The 26,424-nt window shown below is 41.9% G+C and overlaps 1 protein-coding gene across 3 annotated transcripts in view; it reads right to left on the bottom strand.

The window, feature by feature from the left end:
• prkd1 (protein kinase D1) overlaps positions 1-26,424 on the bottom strand; it is a 302,791-nt gene that overhangs the window by 103,668 nt on the left and 172,699 nt on the right. For 2 of the 3 annotated variants that reach the window (XM_048599966.1, XM_048599967.1), the window contains exon 4: positions 11,140-11,271. In XM_048599966.1, coding sequence (XP_048455923.1) covers positions 11,140-11,271 — 132 coding nt within the window. The remainder of the gene's footprint in view (positions 1-11,139; positions 11,272-26,424) is intronic. The other variant, XM_048599969.1, reaches the window with a different exon arrangement.

Below are 26,424 nucleotides of genomic sequence, written 5' to 3'. Positions count from 1 at the left end.
GCAGATGTGCAGGTGAACATCTGCTTGATGTGGAAAGTCTTCTTGAGGCCAGGGATGGGGGTGTGGGAGGAGGTATGGGGGCAGGTGTAGCACTTCCTGCGGTAGCAGGGAAATGTGCTGGAGGTGGTGGGGCTGGAGGGGAGTGTGGAGCGGACAAGGGAGTCACGGAGAGAGCGGTCCCTCCGGAAAGCAGATAAGGGTGGGGAGGGAAAGATGTCTTTGGTGGTGGGGTCGGATTGCAGATGGCGGAAGTGTCGGAGGATGATGCGTTGGATCCGGAGGTTGGTGGGGTGGTACGTGAGGACGAGGGGGATTCTTTTTTGGTTCTTATTGCGGGGACGGGGTGTGACGGATGAGTTGCAGGAAATGTGGGAGACATGGTTGAGGGCGTTCTCGACCACTGAGCGGGGGGAAGTTGCGGTCCTTGAAAAACGAGGACAACAGAGATGTACGGGAGTGAATGCCTCATCCTGGGAGCAGATGCAGTGGAGGCGAAGGAATTGGGAATAGGGGATGGCATTTTTGCAGGAAGGTGGGTGGGAGGAGGTGTATTCTGGGTAGCTGTGGGAGTCGGTGGGCTTGAAATGGATATTGGTTGCTAGGTGGTTGCCCGAGATGGAGACAGAGAGGTCCAGGAAGGAGAGAGAGGTATTAGAGATGGTCCAGGTGAACTTAAGGTTGGGGTGGAAGATGTTGGTGAAGTGGATGAACTGTTCGAGCTCCTCGTGGGAGCACGAGGCGGCGCCGATACAGTCATCAATGTAACAGAGGAAGAGGTAGGGTTTAGGGCCAGTGTAGGTATGGAAGAGGGATTGTTCCACGTAACCTACAAAGAGGCAGGTGTAGCTTGGGCCCATGCGGGTACTCATGGCTACCCCCTTTGTCTGTAGGAAGTGGGAGGAATTGAAAGAGAAGTTGTTGAGGGTGAGGACGAGTTCGGCTAAGTGGATGAGGGTGTCAGTGGAGGGGGACTGGTCGGGCCTGCAGGACAGGAAGAAGCGGAGGGCCTTTAGGCCGTCTGTATGGGGAATGCAGGTGTATAGGCCCTCTCTCCCTATTTATTTCAGAACCCCCTTCCCCTCCCCCATTTCTGATGAAGGGTCTAGGCCTGAAACATCAGCCTTTCTGCTCCTATGATGCTGCTTCGCCTGCTGTGTTCATCCAGCTCCACACATTTATAAGGAGTGTGTGTGAGTGTGAATGAGTGAAGGGGAGGATGCTGGCAGTGGTGTTTTGGTGACATTTTAGCCCTCAAATCCCCAGGATGATGAGACAGTGATAGAGGATTAATTTCTAACAAATGGGAAATACTCAAGCAATGAACCTGCTACCAGTGAAACCAGGATGACCTGAAGGTTAGACAAATTAAGAGGCAGGCCAGGTGTTGTCGACCAGAAAATTAGCTTTTGTTGTGTCTGAAGTTTTGGCAAAATGGGGTCTGAGTTGCATAGTGTGATTCACACAAGGTATGAGCATTTTTCTTACACCATCAAGGTAGCCTTTAGGAGCATGGTACCAGAGGTATTCGAGTAAGCAGGCCATGGTGTTCCTCAAGGAGTAAAGCTGATTTGTGCCCTTGTTGACTTCAGCTAAATTCCTGTCATGGGGAACACCCAAACATGTGTTCAGCAGCAGGGAAGTTCATGCACAGCACTATCTAAATGGATGACCAATCACTTTCAGCTTAGCCACTGATCGATTTCTATGTCCGGGTTTGTAGAAGTGCAGTGTTGCGGGAGATCAATAGGGAGGGAGGCAGTATGTGAGGAAGGCCTCAGTTTAGACATGAAGAGTACTGCTCAGACCATGTAGTTACTATTCATGAGCAGAACAGAAGAGGACAAACTTCCCTGAGAGAGAAGAGAGCAGAGTTCAGCTTTTTGCCAAAGACCTCATTCTCACAGGGTCCTCCAGAAGCTTTTCTCTTACCTCACTGTAAATACGTACAGGTCTCCATTTTACAAAGGAGGGACTCAGGAAAAGTCTTCAACCTCTTGTAGACAAACCTTAAGCCTCAGAGCAGGGCAAGCATGGTACTGCCTGTGGCTGTCAAGGTGACTGCAGATCTGAATTATTGGGATCCTCCCAGGCTGAAATAGATGACATCTGTGACCTGAGGAAGGGTCACCGATCCGAAACGTTAACTTTGATTTTTGCTTCACTGATACTATCCAGACCCACTGAGCTATTTCAGCAACTTTTGTTTTCATTCCTGACATCTGTGACCTGTTTGCCACCCACTGCTGGCATGGAGAGGAGACAGATTCTGACTATATCAGGAGAGAGGAATTTATTGTGTTCCCTGTGAACACAGCAAAGAGGGAAAAATATGCACATGGTTCACCAGGATAGTGAGCAACCCCATAGTGCAGGGTGCATGAGTGTCAGCAAGCATTGTGGCCAAGATGGATTGTAACCACAAAGCTCTTCACTTTTTCTGAAGATGCATTTGGTGTGTGACCATGCTCAGCACATCAGGCAATTGAATGCCCTATCTCATGGGTAGCAATCATGATGGTTTTAATCTGTACCAGTGCACCATTTTCTCAATATAAGTGGCATTATGTCAAACCAGAGGGTGACTGCTGGGCAACATGATGTATCCTCTGACCAACTGGCTCATGAATGGCAGTACCTATAAACTGTGAGATGTGCACGCCTTGTATGTGTGTGAGCACGAGATGAGTCTATGCTGTTAGTAAATGATTTGTGCTTGATGAAGTTTGAGGGTGGGTAAGTGGAGATTGATGACTGGGGCTCAGTGTGAGGCTGATGATTTTGTTTACAATGACATGGCATTTGAAGATATATTCACTGACAGTGAAAACTCATGTGAGGTCATTAAACTTCTCCTTGCTTCAGTTCAAGTCTTCAGGTTCCCAGTGACTGCAATTATGGAGACTGTCATCCCTCCCGCTACCTGTCTGTTCAGAGGGTGCCCACCTTGAACACTGCATTTGAGGACTTTAGAGCATATTATCAGCAGGTTGTGCTATTTTTACTTGTTCTTCTGCTTAGAACATCTTCAAAACTCAGTTCCAGAATATTCTTGCAGTCAGAACGTGCTCTCCCTTTAAGAGATGCAGGCTGGCTTTAAAGTAAATGAAAATAGCCCTCTGCTGAGGGTACAGCCTCTTGACAGAGTTGAAAGTGTTGACTCATTTAGCCTCTTGACAGAGCATCAAGCAATGGCCTACGGGCTACCACAAATTAAATTCCCGAGCAGCTCAACATTGTCTTCTGCCTGCATCAGAATGGACGTGGTTGAATTGCACATCACAATTTCGGGACCTGTTAGGAGTCTTATTCCATTTCCCTGTAGTATTTATATGTTCCCCCACTATCTAATTTTCAACAGCCCTCAATTCAACCTTCAGTCCGCCCACCTCCATCAATCCAAGTTCATCCAGATCTCAATTCTCATGACGATCTCTCACTATCCCCCACCATACCTTTCTCTCTCCCTCCTCCCAATGCCCAGAAGTGACCTTCTGCCACATGCTTTCTCACCTGACAGCCTCTCCAATGCAGGCTGTTGAATTTGGTGGGACATCCATATTCTTCCTATTTACTTTGTTTCCCAGTCACTATAAATTATGCCCAACGGCATCCTATAAATCTTGGGACTGTGTAGTTGGATGATAGAAATGAAGGACATTTGTGTTTTTAAATAGTAGGTAGCATTAGGAACCATTATTTGGCCTTCTTTTTAAGCCATAAACATTTTTTGCATGTGTGCCATTGAGCTTAGGTACTTGGATTAGGCGTGTCTGAGGTTTTAAATTAATTCTCTTCATCTTTCTTTACTAAGGAGGTAGATGCTGCCTGGACCCTGGTGACAATGGAGAAAATTCTGTCACTTGAAGGGTTTAAAATTGAAGGAAATGTTGGATGGACTGTTGGCACTCAAAGTTGAAAAGGTTCCAGAACTGGATGATATGCATCCAAGGATACTGGAGTGTGTGAAAGTGAAAATTGAAGAAACACTGGCTCTTTCAGACTTCAGTCTTCCCTAGACTCAAGGTAGGTGCCAGAGGGCTGGTAAATTTCAGATGTTAAATGCTTGTTAAAAAAAGGCTATAAGGTTAAACCCAACAATGACAGACCAGTCAGTTTAACATCAGAAGTGGAAAAACTTCAAAAATGATTATTTGAAATAAAATTGGTAAATATGGACTTTTGAAAGGTGTTCGAAATAGTGCCACAGAACAGATGTGTGGGAAAAATAAGAGCTCTTGGAATAAAAGTGACAGGTAACAATATGGGTACCAAATTGGCTGAGGAAGCAGAGAGTAATGGCCAATTAATATTTTTGGGCTGAAGGAAGGTTTAAGGTGAAGTTCTCTGTAAGTCATTATTGAGACACATGCTATCGCTGAGTGGAGGTCAATTCCAAAGTTTGTGGATGATAGAAAAAGCATTGGGAGCATTGTAAACTGTGAGGAGCATTGGCAAGTTGGAATGAGAGGATAGACAGGTGGCAGATGAAGTTCAATGCAGAGAAGTGTGAGGTGGTACACTTTGGTAAGAAGAACATGGACAGACAAATAAAATATCCGAAGGGGATGCTATAAAGAGAGACTAGATAGGTCGATGTTTCTTTCCTTACAGCACAGAAGGCTGAGGGCGAACCTGAGTGAGGTGTAGAAAGTTATGAGGGGCATACAAAGAGTAATTTGAGAGAAACTTTTCACCTTACTCGCTGCCTAAAAGTGTGATAGAGGAAGGAACTCTCAAGGCATTTAAAAACTATGTAGATGAGCACTTGAAATGCCATAGCTGCTATAGGCCAAGTTCTGGGAAATGGAATTAGAATAGATAGATGCTTCATGACCAGCATGGACACAATGAAATGTAAGAACTCTACGACTCCAAGGGGTGAATGCTATGTGTTTCAATCTCAGGAGTCACCAAGGGAGAGGGAGTGGTTGGACATCAACACCTTCTTAGATATCCCTTGGTTTAGAGGAAGAATGAGAGAAGAAGACCTAAAAAGAAACCGAAAGAACTGTGGATGCTGTAAATCAGGAACAAAAACAGAAGTTGCTGGAAAAGCAGGTCTGGCAGCATCTGTGAAGAAAAAAATCAGAGTTAAGGTTTCGGGTCCGGTGACCTTTCCTCAGAACTGGCTCAATGAAACCCAATTTATGTTCTGCCAGGAGCACTCAGTTCCTGACCTCATCACAACCTTGGTTGTAACGTGGACAAGAAGCTGAATTCCAGAGGGGAGGTGAGAGTGACAGCCTTTGACATCAAGGCTGCATTTGACTAAGTGTGGCAACAAGGAGCCCTGGCAAAATGGAATCAGTGGGAATCAGGGGAAAACTCTCAGCAGGTTGCAGTTATCTCCACTGAAAAGGATGGAGGTTGTTTGTTGGAGGTCAGCTCCAGGATATCCCTGCAGGAGTTCCACAGAGTAGTGTCCTAGGCCCAGCCATATTCTAACTGCTTCTTCAATGATCTTCTCATCATCATAAAGTCAGAAGTGGGGATGTTTGCTGATGTTTGCATAATGTTCAGAACCATTTGCAACTTCTCAGATACTGAAGTAGTCCATGTTCAAGACACGAACAATATCCAGGTTTGGGCTGACAAGTGGCTAGTAACATGTACAGCACACAAGTGTCAAACAATGATTATCTCCAACATGAGAATCTAACATCACCTCTTGATATTCAATGGCATTACCATTACTGAATCCCCCACTTTCAACATCCTGGTAGCTTCCTTTGACCCTGAAACCAAACTGAGCTAGACCCATAAATACTAGGGCTACAACAGCCGCTCAGAGGCTAGGAATCCTGCAGCAAATAACTCGCCTCTTATCTCCCCCAAAGCCTGTCCCTCATGTCCAAGGCACAACTCAGGAGTGTGTTGGAATACTCTCCACTTGTCTGAATAAGGCAACTCCAACAACAGTCAAGAAGCTTGACACCATCCAGGACAAAATTGACACCACATCCAGATTGGCACCACATCCACAAACTTTTCTTCTTCCTATCAGTGATGCTCAGCAGGAGTATTACATACCATCTACAAGACATGGTGCAGACATTTGCCGAGGCTCCTTACAAAATGCCCAAATTGTAAAATCTGTGTTAGCATTCCCAGGTAAATTTAAATCATGAAAATCATCATTTAGGTCCAAATTTACAAGCCAAACGTACATTTTCAACAGGTTTGTCTTATTAGCATAGCCTCTATTTAACTCTTGTTTTCACCCTTTTACCAAAATAAACCCTTCAGTGGAAATAATGACTATCAAAGCAGTGGTACCTGCTTTGCAAAATAAACTAAATCGGTATTTAGAAAGGACGGTAGAGCCAACTATTTATAAATAAATCCAGCCTACCTAATCATTCAGAGGAAGCAATACTTCAGGCTTTATATAAAGATGTAATTCTTTAATAATTTACACGAGTGAAATTGAAAACTTGACATGACCACAGCAAACTATTCTAATTATCAAAGGAATGTTGTGCCTTTGTTCAAAAATAAATTGTCATACCTTGACAATTTCTATAGACAACCTTCTGGCTGAAGAATGCAGCAACACTGTGAAAAGTAATTAGTTCCTCTTAGGAATACAGCTTCTGGTTCTGGGATTAAGCAGCCTTGATATGGGTAGATCGGCATCCTAACAGAACTAAGGCACTAAGGAATTACACTTTTGTGAAATATCTTAGTTGAAAGCATTAGACTTTCTCTATGTGCACTATCATAGTGTGCTACCAGGCAACCATATTGAGTTTTTCTAGTTCTTCACTGTATGAAGACTTATTCTGAGATTCAGAATACACACATTCATAACTGAAGTTTCCAGGTCTGGACAATGATAAATGATTGCAGGTTAAATCAGAAGAGATTTTAAAAGTTTTACTGTTCCTAGTTAGAAGTACTGAAAAAGTATAATCAAACAACATCTGATCCAGCATAGGCTAGTATGCGTCATGATTCCAGGCCAAACTAGTAACTTTGCTATGATCCCTGGTGAGCCACCAAGTTGGATTATGATCCCAACAAGACCACCAATATTACAACCTGACTAGGGACCAATAACTTTTATTTTTAAAGTTAACAAAAGATGAGAACAAGGGGACTTACTGAGAGAATAAAGCCACAAGTTCACAAACAATGATACTTTACTGTACACTTTAGAACATAAAACAGTCTACAGTACATGTACAACTAATTTCCAATACCCAGAATGCACATGTGATCAACATGGATAATATACTACAGTTGAATACACACAGAGCACAGTAAATAGCAGATGCATTCAGGACAGATTTCAAGAGTTTTCCAGCAACTCCCCTCAAATATTTATGATATAGCTCCTCATCAAATCTCAATAAACTTTGCAAGCGTTTGCAATTCCACACTTATGCTGATCTGACCTTAAAGCTCCCTCACAAGAGCTGCTCCATCATGGGCTGCCTTAACAAGTCCTCCTGTTTTAGTTGATCACGCTCCTCTCCTGTGCCCACGCTCCCATAGACTTCAAAAGAGGCACACCTGTACTTATTCACAAGCATAACTCCAGGTTTTGCCAATAGCTAGCTTCACTAAGCTACACCTTTCATGTGCTTTCCTTATACTCTAATCCTTCACAGTTGCATCAAACAGACGTTACTTGTGAGCTTTTAACACTCCACCAGGAACCCCCCACACCACCCCACCCCCACCCCCACATTTCTCAACTGTACTGGCTAATTAGTGGCTCTCAGCCTCTTGTGAGCCGCCACAATTTCTGGGACATTTCCGAAGCCCTGACTGCAACACCTAGTTATCAATTAACTCCTGGAACTTGGCCTGAATTCTAACAACACAAAGATATCCAAATGCTCCAACATCTTCTCACTGGGTCTCCTACACAGAATACGTGGAGATCAGTTGCCTTCCGTGCAATATAGCCAAAATCAGCACTTCTGAAACGGATTCTACTCTCTCTTCTTCATCCACCTATGGACTTTTGATCATTGTCTATTTTCCTTAAACTCCTGTTCAGTGACCCTGAATTGCTCTGCGTGACCTATTGAGAATCTTCCCATATGTCCCTCCCCTGTTGCTGGGCAGAATTTAATGTTGCCACCTAGCCACTTTTAGAACTGAGTATACTTAACACCGAGCACAAAACAAACAGATATAACTAGTGGGTTTCATCACATGTACAAACATAAAAAAAAGGAGCAAAAGTAAGCAATTCTGCCCTCAAGCCTGCTTCACCATTCAATATGATCATGGCTGATCTGTTCGTTATTTGAATTCCACTTTCATTCCCTTGCTCAACAAGAATCTATACAGATACATATTACTATCAACTATTGGGATTATCTTATTAGTTCTGAACCCCCTCACCCATTTTCTGGCTGCTCCCTTCTTAGTGTAGCTCCCACTCATCAGGGAAATTATTGCTGTGGGCTTTGGACCCATATCCAACAGTTCTCCCAGTCATCCTTTCTCCTCCTCAAGCCCCAGACTATTTCCCCCTCCGTTCCCAGCATCAGTATCCCCTGCCACTGCATATAATGCACTGAAGGGCTAAACTTGCTGATGATATTCAACAGCAGCATGGCCTTGAATGAGTCCTGTAAACATTCCTGTATGTGCTGAAGCCCACACAATCAATGTGTTTTGCTGTAGTTGTTTTTCTGTGTGCCTGGCTGTTTGTTACACCGTATAAGAGAGAGAGTTTCATTCCAAGTCATTGGACTTCACCTTGAACCGGGATTGCAAATGGTGCCAGGAATAACCTCAGCCTCAGACCAGGCGTCGATTGAGGTGTCCGCAATGGGCAGAAGGGCATGAGGCTTATTGTTATTTTCCTCTCTTTTTTATTCTTTTTATTTACTTAATAAATGTTACTTTCTTTTTTCATCTTTTATTATTACTCAATAAATGTTCATATTTAAGCAAATTGCTGTTGTCGATCCTTCTCTTAACTATATTTAACCGAATCCGAAAAGAACCGCTTGGATCACTCTGTGATCCCAGACAGACTCCAACGCCGCCGCCCCCCACCCCCCCACCCCCCAAACCCCTGCCTCCACATCCCATTGTCTCTCCAAAAGAGTCTCCATTGGAAGAAGTAAGCAATGTATCAACAATACTTTGCCAGAATGGGACAAGCTACATGAAGTAGTTTATTCCTGCCTATTTAAAATATTGTAGATTTTCTTTGGTTAAAAGGTGAGACAGCTGCAAAACCTGAGCAGACTGTCGTGTTTGAAGTGGAGCACTATTTTCTTTCTCTTGCACAAAACAGCCTTTCAAAATAAACACTTCATAAACTACCTGAGCAAAGCGTTTGAAACTGTTTTCTACTTTGAAAAAAAATGGGAAAGCGATCAAATATTATAGTGAAGCGAAGCACTGTATCTGTTGGGGCTAATTAGATATTAGCCCAGGAAATTGCACATCCTGTTCATGCTCAAACAGCAGAATATAAGTTCCAACAATAGTCACAATTTGACAAAAATATGAAGTCTAATCTCATGCTTTTGGGAGAGGCTACAACTTTTGAGCAAAAAGTTTAACAAAACCATTAGAAATTTACAAATGCCATTTTCAATGAACGAAAGTAAACATTGAACTGTAAAATATGTAACTGCTGATAGTGTTACTCTGTTAAAAATTTATTTTGTACAGGTTACAAAAATTGAGGAAACATTTTGGACAGAAAATTTCCAAAGCTTTCGAAAAATTGAGTGAATCAACTGATTCATTAATGACATGCAATGATAAAATATTGAAATCGGCTTTGCCTATTATAAATGTTTCATGTGAATTTATAGATGAAGCAGGTTAAGGCTATTCAGCCCCTTGAGCCCCCTTCACTATTTGATAAGCAATTTTATCTGTTGATATGCTGGTCTTCCACTAGTAAAACATGGCATAGCAAGTAAGGACAATACACTCTATCCCTGTATCCCTGTATTTCCCATAACTAATCCACCTTGCATGCACATACCTGAGCACTATGGGCAATTTAGCATGGCCAATCCACCTAACCTGCACATCTTTGGACTGTGGGAGGAAACCCATGCAGACACAGGGGTAAGTGCAAACTCCACACAGACAGTCGCCCAAGGCTGGAATCAAACCCGGGTCCCTGGCGCTGTAAGGTAGCAGTGCTAACCATTGAGCCACTATGCCACCTCAAACCATATTCGAACACCTACCATTTGTGACCTAACAAGCTACTTCTGTCCCTTCATGCCAGGTTTGAATGAGCAGAGCTTTCTGTGAACTGTGGGAAAAGAGTGGGTGCAGAGCTGGGCTGGCTCAATTCTCAAACAAAGTATCAAACTCCCAACAGTGTTAAATGATCAATGATACCTCAGTGCTCACATTCCCAGCCACCCGACCATGCTAGCAGATGCCCCCTCAGGCTCCCCACCCCGCTTGAAATGATTCATCTGTGCCTCCTCAGATCATCCATGTCATCTTGCGTCCTCCATTAAACCCTTACAGCCACTCACCCAAAATCCATGTTATATCAATGAAAAATATTAAATGTTCTTTGTGGAAAAATGAAAACTCAACAACTAATAAAGGCTTCAATATAAATGATGTTGAAAGAAAAATGCATTATCATCTAAAAAGACCATGTAATATTTAGACTCCTCACTTAAAGTTGGGACTGTGTCCCTAAAAATCACAACTTTAAGTAAAAAAACTTCAAGTGTGGCACTGATTCCCATTGTAATCATCCCACCTCATTGACCTGACACAACCTGTCCATCTTCTTCCCCACCTATCAGCTCCACCCTTCGCACTGACCAATCCCCACTACCCCTATCTGCATCTACCTATCACCATCCCACCTACCTTTCCCCAGCCCCACCCCTCCTCTCTCTAAATATATCCCAGCTCCCTTCCCCCTCCCCAGTCCTGATGATGGGTCCAGGCCTGAAACGTCGACTCTCCTTCTCCTCTGATGGTGCCTGACCTGCTGTCTTCCTCCACTGTATTGATTTTGACTCCAGCATCTACAATTCTTGCTAACTCCCAGTAGTAGACATTGATTTGTGATGGTGATGAAACATGGACAGCAGGTGGCTGAATAAATACATGATACTGGCTACATAGTATTTCCGTTTTGTCCGGCATTGGATATGTTCATAAAGTTGAACTTACCTTCACATTTGAGTCCCTGCCGCACTAATCCCCATAGCATCTCTCCACAGTGATCACAGAATGCAGGAGCTCTGTAGGAATGGACAAACAAGGTGTGTGGTCGAATCTGGAAATCTTCAAATGTGGCAGCAGCTGCACATTACAAACAGAGGAAGAATTTACGAATCATGAACAGTGAATTTTTTTTTATACACTACATTTACTTGTCTACTAAGTTTGCTTTGCAAAGATTCCATAACTGTTTCCTCCATCTATTTCAGAAGAGTGTGATTTCAAGAAGTGTAAAAGAAACGTGGGCTCTTTTCTAAATTAGCCAACACACTTTTAATAAATTGGATACTATGAAATAATCATTTGCGCTAGTAGCACCTGTTGAAATGAGAGTTGATGGAATTTAACATTAATTCTGGAAGCTATTGTTCAGAAGTATAGTAATAATGTCACTGGACTAGTAATCCTAAAGGCCAGGAAACAGCCCTGAGCACATGGGTACATATGCAACCAGGTAACAGAATCCTTACAGTGTGGAAAGAGGCCACTCAGCCCATTGAGTCTGTACCGATCCTCTGAAGAGCATCACACCCAGAACCATTCCCCCCCCAAACTAACTCCACATCTACCATGACTAACCCCTTAGTCTACGTTCCTGGACACTATGGGCAATTTAGCATGGCCAATCCACCTAAACTGCACATCTTTGGACCGTGGGAGGAAACTAGAGAACCCAGCAGAGACCTACACAGACACAGGGAGAATGTGTAAACTACATTCACACACAGTCAATCAAGGCTGGAATTAAACCTGGCTCCCTAGCACTGTGAGGCAGCAGCGCTAACCACTGAGACACAATACCTCTTCAGGTCATTCAGTGAAATTTAAATTTGCTTAATAAATTTGAAGAATAAAGTTGGTCTCAATAATGGTAACCATTGAAACTATTATTGCAAAAACCTATATGGTTCACTTTTCTCCTTTAAGGAAGAAAATCTATCATCCTTATCTGGTCCAGCCTACATGTGACTCCAGACCCATACAACGTAGTTGACTCTGAATTGCGCTTTATAATAACCATAAAACTGCTCAATTCAATGGCAACTGGAGATGGGCAATAAATGCTAGACTTGTCCACAACAATTAAGCTCCATCAGATCATAAAATGTAGGAGTGGAAGTAGGCCATTCAGCCCATCAATCCAGCTTGGCATGGCTGATCTGATAATCTTCAAATTACTTACCTGCCTTCTCCCCAGTCCTTCTGATTAACAAACTGTCTATCTCAGCCTTGAAATTCTTAATGACCTAGCCTCTATAGTCCTCTGTGGTAAAGAACTCCACGGACTCAAAACCTTCTGAAAGAAGAAATTCCTCCTCACTTCTGACCTAATTGGACAACCCATTACTCTGAAGTTGTGCCTTCTAGTCCGAGACTCTCCCACAAGGGGAAACAACCTTTCTGCATCTATCCTGTTAAGTCCTCTAAGGATATTGTATGTTTCAATGAGGTTACCTCTCATTCTTCTAAACTCCAAGGAGTACAGACCCTATCCACACAACCTGTCCTCAGAAGGAGAAATCCCTCACATTTACAAACAGAAGTTGCTGGAAAAGCTCAGCAAGTCTGGCAGCATCTGTGTAGAAAAATCAGAGTGAACGTTTCCGTTGTCCCTTCCTCAGAACAGTATTCCAGCCATGGTTTAACTGATGCCTAGTTTTAGCAAAATATCCCTATTTTTGAACTCCACTCCCTTTGAAATAAAGGCAACATTCCAGGTGTCTTCCCTATTACCTGCTGAATTTGTATGCAAGGGACTTCCAAATCCCTCTGAGCTGTAGCTTTCTGCAATCTTTCTCCATTTAAATAATATTCAACTCCTATATTCTTACTACCGAAGCATATAGCTTTACATTGCTTTTTCCTACGTTATATTTCACCTACCAAGATTTTAGCCACTTGCTTAAGCCGTCTATCTCCCTCTGCAGAGTCTTGGTGTCATTCTCATCTTTTTTATGTCATCTGCAAGCTTGGTTATATTACATTCATTCACTTTTCTCATCCAAGTCATTAGTATTTATTTTAAATAACTGTAGTCCCAGTATTGATCTGTGTAGCACTCCACTAGTTACAGGTTGTCACCCTGAAAATGCCCCCTTATCGCAACTCTCTGTCTTCTATCAGTTAGCCAATCCTCCATCCATGCTAACGGACTACTTACGATACTATGGTTGACCCTTTACAATTTGCCTACTGGCACAACAGGTCCACCGCAGATGCCATCTCCTTGGCCCTACGCTCATCCATGGAACATCTGGATAACAAGGCTACATACGTCAGGCCCCTGCTTATCGACTATAGTTCCACCTTCAACACCATAATTCCAAACAAACTCATGTCTAAACTCCAATACCAAGGTCTTGGCTCCCTCCACTGCCGTAACTAGATCTTTGACATTCTGACTGTTAGACCGCAATCAGTAAGAATAGGCAACAACACATCCTCCACCATAACCCTCAACATAAGCGCCCCCGCAAGGCTGTGTACTCAGCACCCTACTATTCTGCTTATACAATCATGACTGTGTGGCCAAATTCTGCTCCAACTCCATTTACAAATTGTCTGACAACACCACCATTGTAGGGCGAATCTTAAACAACGACAAGACTGAATACAACAAAGAGATTGAGTGCTTAGAGGTAGGGCATAAAGACAACAATCTCTCCATCAACAACAACAAAACAAAGCAGCTGATCATTGACTTCAGGAAGCGGAGTGGAGGGCACACCTTTGTCTCCATCAATGGTGCTGAGGTGGAAATGGTCGAGAGCATCAAGTTCCAACAATCTGTCCTGGTCCACCCATGTCGGTGCAATGGTCAAGAAACCACAACAGCGTCTCTACTTCCTCAGGAGGCTAAGGAAATTTGGCATGTCCACAAGGACATATCACAGCATGGTATGGCAACTGATCCTCCCAAGAACACAAGGAATTTCAGGAAGTCATGAACATAGCCCAGTTCATCACGCAAACCAGGCTTTCATCCATTGATTCCAACTATGCTTCCCGCCGCCTCAAGACAGCAACCAACATAATCAAAAAGCCCTCCCAATCTGGGTATACTTTCTTCCACCCTCTTCCATCAGGCAGAAGATATAAAAGTTTGTATACATGTTCAAATAGATTCAAGAACCACTTCTTCCCTACTGTTATCAGACTTCTGAATGGACCTCTCAAATTTTAAATTTAATGTTGATCTCTATGCATCTTCTCTGCTCTCATAACATTGTATTCTTCACTCTATTATGCTACCCGAATGCACTTTGTATGGTATGCTCTGCCTATACTGCTAGCAAAATAAAACATTTCACTGTATCTAGGTACATATGACAAATACAAATCAAATCAAATCAAATCAAAGCAAATCTTATTAAGGAGGCTACTGTGTGTACCTTATCAAATGCTTTCTGAAAACCCAAATATATTACATCCATTCTTTACCCTTTATCCAGCTTTTTACTTTCTCAAATAATTCTGATTAATTTTTCTCTCATGAAGCCATACTCACCCTGCAATTAAATCCTTTGTAATAGATGCAAATATTTTCCCAATAACAGATATTAAGCTAACTAGCCTATAGTTACCTGTCTTCTTTGCCTCCTTTCTTTCTTAAGTAAAGATATTATATTGGCAGTTTTATAATCACCCATGAAATTTCCAAATTCATGAAAGAATAAGTGATAAAAGGAAAAGACAGGTGTATTGAAAGATGAAAAAATGTAGTATATAGCAGGAATGCTCTTTTGAGCTCAGTTGAAAAAAGAAATTATATTAAAGAATAATATTTAAGTGGCTCCTCTGTTATACTCAGTTTTGGAGTGCCTGATGCCAATATTTGGTCGCAGAGTCATAGAGTCATATGGCACGGAAATAGACTCTTCGGTACAACTCCTCTATGCTGACCAGACATCCTAATTAATCTAGTCCTATTTACCAGCATTTGGCCCATATCCCTCTAAACCCCTCCTATTCATATACCCATCCAGATGCCTCTTCAATATTGTATCAGCACCAGCCTCCAGAGCTTCCTCTGGCAGCTCATTCCATACATGCACCACCCTCTGTGTGAAAAAGTTGCCCCTTAGGTCACTTTTAAATCTTTCCCCTCTCACCTTAAACCTATGCTCTCTAGTTTTGGACTCCCCTGCCCTGGCGAAAAGACTTTGAGTATTCACCCTATCCATGCCTCTCATAATTTTATATACCGATATATGTTCACTCCTCAGACTCTGAAGCTCCAGACAAAATAGCCCCAGCTTATTCACCTCTCCCTATAGCACAAACACTCCAACCTTGGCAATATCCTTGTAAATCTTTTCCAAACTCTTTCAAATTTAACAACATATTTCCAATAGCAAGCAGACCAGAATTAAATGCAGTATTCCAAAAGTGGCGTAAGCAATGAGAGACAACAAGGTGCGGAGCTGGATGAACACAGCAGGCCAAGCAGCATCATAGGAGCAGAAAGGCTGACGTTTCGGACCTCGACCCTTCATCAGAAATGGGGGAGGGGAAGGGGGTTCTGAAATAAATAGGGAGAGAGGGGAAGCGGATAGAAGAGGGATAGAGGAGAGGATAGGTGGAGAGGAAACAAACAGGTCGACGAGGCGGGGATGGAGCCAGTAAAGGTGAGTGCAGGTGGGGAGTTAGGGAGGGGATAGGTCAGTCCAGGGAGGACGGACAGGTCAAGGGGGCAGGATAAGGTTAGTAGGTAGGAGATGGGGGTGCGGCTTGAGGTGGGAGGAGGGGATAGGTGGGAGGAAGAACAGGTTAGGGAGGCGGGGACGAGCTGGACTGGTTTTGGGATACGGTAGGGGGAGGGGAGATTTTGAAGCTTGTGAAATCCACATTGATACCATTGGGCTGCAGGGTTCCCAAGCGGAATATGAATTGCTGTTCCTGCAACCTTCGGGTGGCATCGTTGTGGCACTGCAGGAGGCCCAGGATGGACATGTCGTCTGAGGAATGGGAGGGGGAGTTGAAATGGTTCGCGACTGGGAGGTGCAGTTGTTTATTGCGAACCGAGCGAAGGTGTTCTGCAAAGCGGTCCCCGAGCCCCCGCTTGGTTTCCCCGATGTAGAGGAGGCCACAACAGGTACAGCGGATGCAGTATACCACATTGGCAGATGTGCAGGTGAACATCTGCTTGATGTGGAAAGTCTTCTTGGAGCCTGGGATGGGGGTGAGGGAGGAGGTATGGGGGCAGGTGTAGCACTTCCTGCGGTTGCAGGGAAAAGTGCCGGGTGTGGTGGGGCTGGAGGGGAGTGTGGAGCGGACAAGGGAGTCACGGAGAGAGTGGTCCCTCCGGAAAGCAGATAAGGGTGGGGAGGGAAAGATGTCTTTGGTGGGGGGGTCGGATTGCATGGCATAAGCAATGTCTTGTACAGCTGCAACATGACCTCCCAACTCTTATACTCAATGCACTGACCAATAAAAGCAAGCATACCAAACACATTTGGTGCATAGTTCTGTCAACCTCAGGGAAATATTCAGAGATACTCTAGAACTAAAATCAGTGACTTTTCCTTCATGAATGACAATTTTTAAGCCTATTGGATAGGTACATTTTTATTTAACGAACACAAAATTAGTCAAAACATGAATTAACAGGGATTGAATGTGGTGACATGATAAAGGAAGAGTGTTGTTTGTCAGAAAGAAGATGGCGCATGATTTGGAGGAGAATGCGGAGGTGCTGGTGTTCCTATGTGCCTGCTGCCCATGCACTTCTGGATGGGAAGGTTTGCAGCTTTCTGAGGTGCTGCAGAGAAGCCTTAGCAAGTTGTTGTAGTGAATATTGTAGATGGTACGCAATGCAACCACAATACACTTGTGATAGAGGGAATGAATTTTTAAGTAGATGCAGTGCCAAAAATATGGACTGCTTTGTCCTGCATGTTTAGTTTTTGAATGGTGTTGAAACTGCACTCATCCACTACAGTATCCCATCACAACGGTGTTGTACCCTACACAATTGGTGCTGAAAAGGCTTTGGGGATCGGGAGATGAGCCAGCCATCACAGAAAATCTTACCTTTAACGTCTTCAACAGCCACAGCATTCGTACAGTGAAATCCATTAAGTTTATGGTCGCCTTTGATCCCTCAAATGTTAATGATGGGGGACTTGTTGGTGGTCATGGCATTGAGTGCTAATTAAACACCTAAATTTTATTCTTTAATTATAACTAACAACATAAAATTAAAGGATTAGACAAAATAAGAGTATCTAGTTTTCAAAGGAATACTGAATATGTCTGGACTCCCTGATTTACCTATTCCCAGCCCCTGCTTCTAAACTTGCTTCATCCAAAGCTGACTCCTGGTTCTGGTGTATAGTTATTTATATTCATTCTGTTTTTTCGACCTCTTGGTAGGACTCAAAGCATATGATGATGCTGAATAGTCATTCTGCAGCACAAGACAAAGAGAAGCAAAAACACATTCTCAAACAACATACTGCACCTCAGCCGAAACAACACATACTTTCAACTTGTTGACCTCCAAAACAGGGAACACTTCCCAGTATATTATTTCAGCTTCGAGAAATGAATGGTAAAAATACAGACATAGCAAAATGCTGTCATTTATTTGATAATACTTCATTAATCAAAGAAACAACCAAAATAGTGATCTCTCAGGCAGTAAGGTGGATTTAATTTAATATAATTTAGTAGGTGCAGAAACTTGATTGATTAAACTGTTTTGTTAATATTACAGCAGCATAAAATTACTGGGGGAAATGCACTGGTGTGTGGGTTGAATTTTACTCACCTATCGCAGGATGAACAGCATTTCATTCTTTAGGACACATTCCCTTAGGTAATAGTTCTTCCTGACACAATGAATTATAAAATGCTTTATTTTGCAAAAGGAAAGGGGGCGTTTAATGTGGACCAATTTATTTGAATTATGGCTTGCAGACATTTGAACAATGAAGCTAAGAAGGAGCTAAGAGACACATGAATAAGAGAACAAATACTTCTGGCATAGGGCTCTACTTTATAACATTAAAGGCTATGGCAATTTTGATACATTGCTTTATTCTCTACCGGTTAGCCAAAAATAATAGCACAAAATTCGAGGGCAAGGTTTTAATCCTGTTGTGTTGCTAGCGTAGAACACAATGATCCAAGCCAGTAGTGTTTAGAAGTTCAAGAATACTCGTTAATGTCAGAAAGCACATATTACAAAATAACATGCCTCGATTGAATACTTAAGTGTTAGGATTGTGCAGATTGTTAATATGGTGTTCATAAGTCACACAGCGACATAGTGGAACTTTCATTCTATGTTTTGCTAATCTCATTAGCACCATGCAAATGATTTTAATTAGTCCTGAGATGTTGAATCACTGGAGAATCTGGTACTTATTGCCCATCTCTCATTGCATGAAAAACTGATAGTGGACTATCTAAAAACATTGCATTTAGAAGTGGTTTAATTAAATGAATTGATTTGCTAAACCATTTTGAGGGCAGTTAGTAGTCAGCCACATCACCATGGGACTTATAAACTTGACAGGGGAAAGAAGGCAGTGTAATCTAAGGCAATGGTTCTGTAAAGGTTAATGCTGGAGACCTCATTAGCCTACAGCCTAACTGATGATGAGACAACGCAGAAATAATTGTATCTCATGGGGTGAAGACCTATATCTACAGGTCTCTTCTTAGTCTTGGTAATGTTTATCATTCCAACATAACTAGTACCTGAGTGTTAGCATGTAACAAGCCATATCTTGTTTAAGATGGATTCAGAAATAGTAGGAACTGCCGATACTGGAGAATCTGAGATAACAAGGTGTAGAGCTGGATGAACACAGCAGGCCAAGCAGCATCAGAGGAGCAGAAAAACTTGCTTTCCTCCTCTACTGCTGCTTGGCCTGCTGTGTTCATCCAGCTTTACACCTTGTTATCTCTTGTTTAAGATGAGTGTCTCTTCTTATTGAGACTCAGTTGATGGTGGTGAACTACCCAACAACAGCTACCAGTCGTTGGTATCTCAAAGCCAAATGCAAGACAATGACCATTGGTGAGCAATGGAATATAACTGTATGGAGTCAATCCCAGCAAACCTCCCAGAAGAAATTTCTGTTTACAGCTTTAAAGACTTAATAACTTTAACATCTAGCCATACAGCCAGTCAACATCAGCTGAACAATGAGACAACTTTCACAGAAACGGATCGAAGGTCAACAAGTTGGAAACAGCACTTATTGATAAAATCTTATAACTTCAGAACTGATAGGAGGTACTGAAACACGTGTGATCTAGAAGCTAGTTACACCTTGCAATTACAGATTCCATTGGGAAGCGAAAATTTGGAGGACAGGTCTCAATTCATGATTCAGCTCGGAAACAAGGAGGAATCGGAGCTCCGTGACTAAAATTGAAAATCACTGTTTGGCAAAGGGAAAACTTTAAATTAATAGTGCAAAAGAGGCTAAGGAATCTAGAAGTTGAAAAAAAATGGATGTTTTAAAATCCAGGACCAAAAGGAATTTAAGCTGAGGTTGTAGTACTGGTAACATCCTTCAGCCAGAAGTAAGGCAACAAAGGTGCAATTTAAAATGCAAAATGGACAGTGTCTAAAAGTAATTAGATAGTAAGAAGACTATTGAAGCAGACAATCAGTGCAAAAGTTCGTAATTTAACTCACAGTTTAGGGGGAAGAGATTATTAAAGCTGCAAGTACCAGGCTTTATTTGGGAAAGTCATGGAAAAAGCCAGGCAGAGAAAGTGTTCTTGAAAATTGCCTAAACTTGTGAAATCACAGACTCTGGGGGGAATGGGGTACTGGTAAACACAATTACACACATTAATATATAAATGCTAACAATTTGGAAAGAAAAACTTTGGAGGTGTAGAGTTTGTATAAGGATTCTGAAAGGGTTAATGTTGAAGACTGTGTTAAGCTCCATCCAAGTTGATATGTCATACAGGCTTGGGTGGAACATTTTAGAATCTGATGCAGACTTAAATCTACATGTTTCTTCAGTCTTATTAACAATGATTATCTTACTGATGTAAATTGTACAATTGTTATCATGCATTAAACTACATTTTGTTTAACATAAGACCCTCTTTTCATTAGGACTCAGTTGGTGGCACTGAACTACCTCAAACACAAGCTGTCAGAGGTTGGTATTCCAAACCTAAACATGACAGAAAAGTTTCCCTCTTTGTTGTTTCCATTACATCCAATTTAATGTTCACTTGTAAAAATACAACTAGATCTTGTTTGAAACTTGTGAAATAATTAACAACTTAATAATTAGGATAGTTGATAAAGCAAACAATTAACTTCCACAAGGCTGAGGAAAATGAGTCTGATCTTTACATGTTTATGATCAAAGTTCTGTTACAGTAGTAAGTGTGATAAATACTAACTGCTTCTTTCAGTAAATAACGAATTACATTTGTATAGCAACTTTCATGACCTCAAAATATCAGAAACTGCTTTGCAGCCACTCTTGAAACGTGGTTAATTTTGTAATGTAGGAAACACAGCAGCCAATAGGTGCACTGCAGGGTTCCCCCACAGTGAATAGCTGGCTAGAAAAATATTTTTAGACATGACAAGTTTAGGGCACCTAATCTCCAATTTTAGATTTCCTACAAGGCCAAAAAAAAAGATTTTAAAGAAGCAAAAAAAATAATCTGGCCTTTATATTGGACCTTTCACATTAGCAGGATGTTCCAAAGCACTTTCCAGTCAGTATTTTAGAATTCTAATGGCTGTTGTAGATAAACCAATTTGTCTGCAGAAAGGCCCACCAAGTGCATTGATATAACTAAAATAACATCAGTTTCCAGTGCTGATGGTTCAAAGATAATTATTGGACAGCATTCTAAGAGAGTGTTCTGTTTCCCTTTGAATAATGGCATGGATGATTTAATACCTGCCTGAATAGGCAACAACATCTTGAGTTAACATCTTCCCTAAAAGACAACCGTGGGAATTTTGATCTGACTGCCCTCGTGGAAATTGCAATGGATTGGATGGAACTTGGATGAAATGTAAAATCAGGCAGGCGGTGCTGAAATCAATACCGTACCCAATCTCATCAGCTACGCAATGGCTCAGTAAGGTTGAAATTGATTCTGTTATTCTGATACAGCAGTCCACTTTGAACCCAACGTCAAGAAGGTAAACCTGAGCCAAGGTTGGCATTTCAGCTGAGATTTCTACAAATGGAACAATACAAGCCAAATATATAGAGCAATGAAGTATCACCTTCATTGTCGGTGGCATTAACAGGATTTTCTCATTGGCCTGCTGAAGTGGCAGTCAAAAGCACATAATGTGTGGAACATTGTCGCTTACCTGCGATTTCTCCATAAGGAAGAATTAGTGCAGAGTTGAAAAACTGTCAAAACTGAACAGCCAATCAGTGGACTTCTGCCACAAAGCCAGGTTTGAGGTATAAATAAATAATGTATAGCCAGCTCTTGGCTTTAAGGGAGAAACCCCTTAACACAGTGTCCTGTGGTTGCTCCTGTAGGCAAGCTGCTTCATGCTGCACAACCAGCCCAATTCTGGTCAGCCTTGTCCAGGCAGCTGAAATGGTGCTTACTAGCTCCAGGAATCTAATGTCTCAAATGGAAAATCCCATTTTGCCTCTACTAACACACCTTAATGAGCCTATAATTGGCATAGATTCACGCATCATGGGACACCCACCATAAGATGTGCAGCACCCCCATCTCATCCCTCATCTAGGAAAATGTCCTAATGATGGGATGGATCCAGGTAATTGGCACACAGACTGGTCACAGAAATGTCCAAGTTCATCCGTCTTGTCCCAGGTCCTGATGGGGGCAGAGAGTAAAGCCCTATGTTACAGAAACAGCCCACGCATGATTCAACAATTTTGTACCTTACAACTGAGCTGCAGTCTTAGATTTAGCAGATTAACACATACACTCAAAGGAATTCCAGGAAAAACAAAGCATTTCTTCTTTACAGCACGAGTTTCTAAAACAACAATGACTTTGCCATTGGGTTATCTGCTCTGGGCTGGACAGGAACTTGCAGTGGGAAGGAGACAATCCAGTGATCATAGACCATCTCTATTAGACCTCATAGAGTCACAGAGTCAGAGTCTTCCAGCACAGAAACAGTATCTTCGGCCCAACTTGTCCATGCTGAACAGGTTTCCTAAACTGAACCAGTCCCACTTGGCTGCATTTGGACCATACCTTTTTAAAGCTTTCCTATTCATGTAGCTGTCCAAATATCTTCTAAATGTTGTAATTTTACTGGCCTCTACCAGTTCCTCTGGCAGTTCATTCAATACACGCACCAGTCTCTGCGTGAAAAAGTTGTCCCTCAGGTCCCTTTTAAATTTTTCCCCTCTCACCTTAAACCTATGCCCTCTAGTTTTGGACTCCCCTACCTTGGGGAAAAGACCTTGGTTATTCACATTACGTATGCCTCTCATGATTTTATGAACTTCCATAAGGCCACAACTCAGCCTTCTTCGCTCTAGGAAAAAATGTCCCAGGCCATCCGGTCTCTCCTTATAACTCAAAACCCCCAGTCTCAGTAACATCCTTGTAGATCTTTTCTGCACCCTTTCCAGTTTAATAACTTCCTTCTTATAGCAGGGTGACCAGAATTGAATGCAGTACTCCAAACCGGCCTCACCAATGTCTTATAGAAGCACAATGTGATGTCCCAACTCCTATACATAATGGTCTGATCAGTGAAGGCAAGAATGCTAACCAGTTTCTTCACCTTCCTGTCCAACTGTGATGCCACTTTCAAGGAACTACGTACCTAAACCCCTAGGTCTCTCTGTTCAAAATGCTCCCCAGAGCCCTACCATTAACTGTGTAAGTCCTGCTCTGGTTTGTCTTATCAAAAAGCAACACCCTGCATTTATCTAACTTAATCTCCAACTGGCACTCACCGGCCCATTGGTCCACTGATCAAGATCTCTGCTTAGAGTGTATGAGAAGTTGGTGCTAAATTTAAAAACAAGAACATAAAGCTAATATATCAAATTACAGAGCGTATACTTTTTTTTACCATCTTTGTAGCATCTAATCTTGACTGCTGGTATATTCTTAGGTTATTTTCTCTTTGTCTCTTCCTGCTATTCTCTGACCTTAATTTTCCACATTAGTATTTTCCCCTCTTGACGCTATCCCTTGATTTGGAAAATTGGCATAGGATGAATAAGATTACAGAATAGATTGTGTGGCTCAAAGACTCGTGTGGAAAAAGTTGATTCAAGTTCATAGGGCTTTGGCACACAATTAGAGAAAGTGGGATCTGAACAATCTGGAATTTGAACAGGCTACAAATGAACTGGGCACTGGGATTCTTGGAAGCCATATAACTAAGGAAATAGAGAAGACTTTAAACTAAACAATGGAGCTGAGGGATCAAGCCTGGGTTCTTGTAACAAAAGAAATGATAGAATCAAGACAGGACAGCAAAATACCACTGTGGAAAATGAAGGTTAGAGAAGAGCAGGAAGGGACAGAGAGAGAAAAAAAAACTAAGGATATACAAGCAGTCAAGGCCAGATGATGCAAAGATGTCAAAAAAACCTAAACACTCTGTATCTGTATGTGTGTATCTTTCATAACAAAGTAAATAAATAGATAGCACACACGGATGTAAATGAGTATGATCTGATAGCCATCAGACAGACATAGCTGCAGATGGCAAGGATTAGGTTCTCAATATTTAGGGGTACATGACATTGAAGATGAATAGGAAGCTGGGTAAGCTGAGGGGGTAGCACTACTAATCAAAGATAGTATTGGTTCAGTAGAGGTGACCTTGGTTCAGGAAATCAGGATGTGGAATTGGTTTAGGTGGAGATGAAGAATAGTAAGAGAAAGAAGTCACTGGTGGGAGTGATCTATAAGCCTCTGAACAGTAACCATGGTGTTGGAAGCAGTACACAAGAAGAAATATTGGGTGCTTATGTTAAAGGGACGGCAATAATCATGGATGATTTTAATGCACATATAAACTGGAAAAATCAGACTGGTGACAGTAGAATCGATTATCTTAGAATGATTTTGAGATAATTTCTGAGAACCAACCAAACAGCAGACTACCCTCGATATGGTATTGAGTAGCACGAAAGGATTAGTTAAAGACTTCAGAGAGAAAAACACACCTTTAGTAAGCAGCAATCACAATATGATTGAATTTTACATCCATTTTGAAAGGGGGAGGAATGGGGCTAAAACTAATAGTCCAACCTCAAATAAGGGCATGGAAATTTAGCCATCTGAAATGAACTGAGATTCTAGGTCAGGAGATAGGTCAGCAGCAAAGCTGTTGCAGACATTTAAAGGGATATTTCAGAATATTCATAATACATACATTCCTACTATCAATTCTAAAGGAAGGGCCCTCCATCTATGTTTAATTAAAGAAGTTAAGGAAAGCATCAAACTTCAGAAAAAAGCTTATGGTTGTGCAAAGATGAGTGATTTTCCCAGTCCACCTGCATTTTTAAGCCCCTCATTATTATTGTAATAGTGTCTTTCTTACATGCCTTTTCTACCTTCTGACTTATTTGCTTCCCCACATCCTGACTACTGCTAGGAGGCCTGTACATAACTCCCATCAGGGCCTTTCTTCATTTGTGGTTCCTCAACTCTACCCACACAAATTCTGCCCTTCTGACTTTATATCACTTCTTGCTATCTGTTTAATTTATTTTCTTACTAACAAGGCAACCCTGTCCCTTCTGCCCATGTATCTGTCCTTTTAATGAGATGTATATTCTTGGATATTTAATTCCCCAGCCCTGATCCCTTTGCAGCTACATCTGTGTGATATCAACAACACCATACCCACCAATTTCAATTTGAACTACATGCTCTTTACCTTGTTTCATACACCTTTAAGTACAGCATTCTCAGTGCTGTATTGACTGCTGCACTTCTTATACATATCCCCTTATCTGCTGTGCCTAAAGTTAGATCCCTGACCCTTTACATATTCTCTATCTGATTACTTGTTCTGGAAACTTTAGTAACTTCTAATGAGCCCTCCCCCTTTAACTTTTTTCCACAATTTACCATGCAATTAAACCCATCCTGTTTACTTTCTAGCCCCATCTACAACCCAAATTTTGCTATTAGACAGGTCTCTGGTTCCAGCATGATTCGGATGGAGCCTGTCCTATTGGAACAGAATCCCTCTTTCCCCAGTATCATAAGATTTAATTTTTTGTGAAGTATCTTTACAAACACCTTCTGGAAGTCCAAATACGTCTAATGGTTCTCCTCTATCCACTCTGGTTGAGACTTCCTTGAAAAACTCTAATAAATTAGTCAGATACACTTTCTCTTTCATTAAGCCATGCTGACTCTACTTGTTTAGATTATCATTTTCCAAATGTGGGCTGCTATTACTTTCTTAATAATTGATTCCAACATTTATTCAAAAATAGATGTTAGGCTAATCTGCCTATAGTTACCAGCTTTTTTGCCTCCCACCCTTTTTGAATTGCAATGTGACATTGGCAGTTTTCTAATTCTCCAGTATATCTTCACAATCCAAGGAATTTTGGAAAATTACAACCAATGTATCCACGGTCTCTGTAGGCTTAGTTTGCGCCATGGCATAGGAATTAAGCAATAGCAATGGAGTGGCAATGTGGTGATTAGAGAGCTGGTGGGTCAAATGTTAACAGGGCAAACAAAAGTGTCAACTAAACCTGAAATGGAAAAGGGAAAAAATGCAATGCTGGCCAGTGCAATGTTTGAATACATGTATGTCACTACAAGGAATAGCACCAACAGGTGATATAGGTGTAAGTTGCCATAGTAGGCTCATAATATATTGATTATATAAATGGCCTGACATAAACAAAGGTAACTTGCCTAGTTACAATTTATCCATTGGACAGGAATAGAAAAATATTGGGGATTGTATAGAAAGGGGCAGCATGAGCCAAAGATAACAAGTGGAATCTTGTTGAGACATCAGGGGGCTCATCAACCAAGTGGAGAGCAAGCAAGAGATTTGTGCGACCTCTCCCAGTGAGGGGCAGCCAACCACACACCAATTAGACACCGGTAAGGCCAGCAAATGGCCTTCCCCTGGAATCAAGATCCCAGGGTAGAAGTTCCACCCAGCAGCACAGCCACTTCTCAATCAGAGGTCAGCAACTCCTGTGGCATCAGGACTGAACAGAAAGTTATGGTTGCTGCTGGAAGAATATTCCTGGATCCCAGACCACAAAGGAGCTGGGGCTA

Source organism: Rhincodon typus, chromosome 8, assembly GCF_021869965.1.
Source record: "Rhincodon typus isolate 14 chromosome 8, sRhiTyp1.1, whole genome shotgun sequence".
Taxonomy (NCBI): domain Eukaryota; kingdom Metazoa; phylum Chordata; class Chondrichthyes; order Orectolobiformes; family Rhincodontidae; genus Rhincodon; species Rhincodon typus.
The sequence above is the reverse complement of the archived record's forward strand: the minus strand, read 5'-3'. Positions and strand labels throughout refer to the sequence as shown.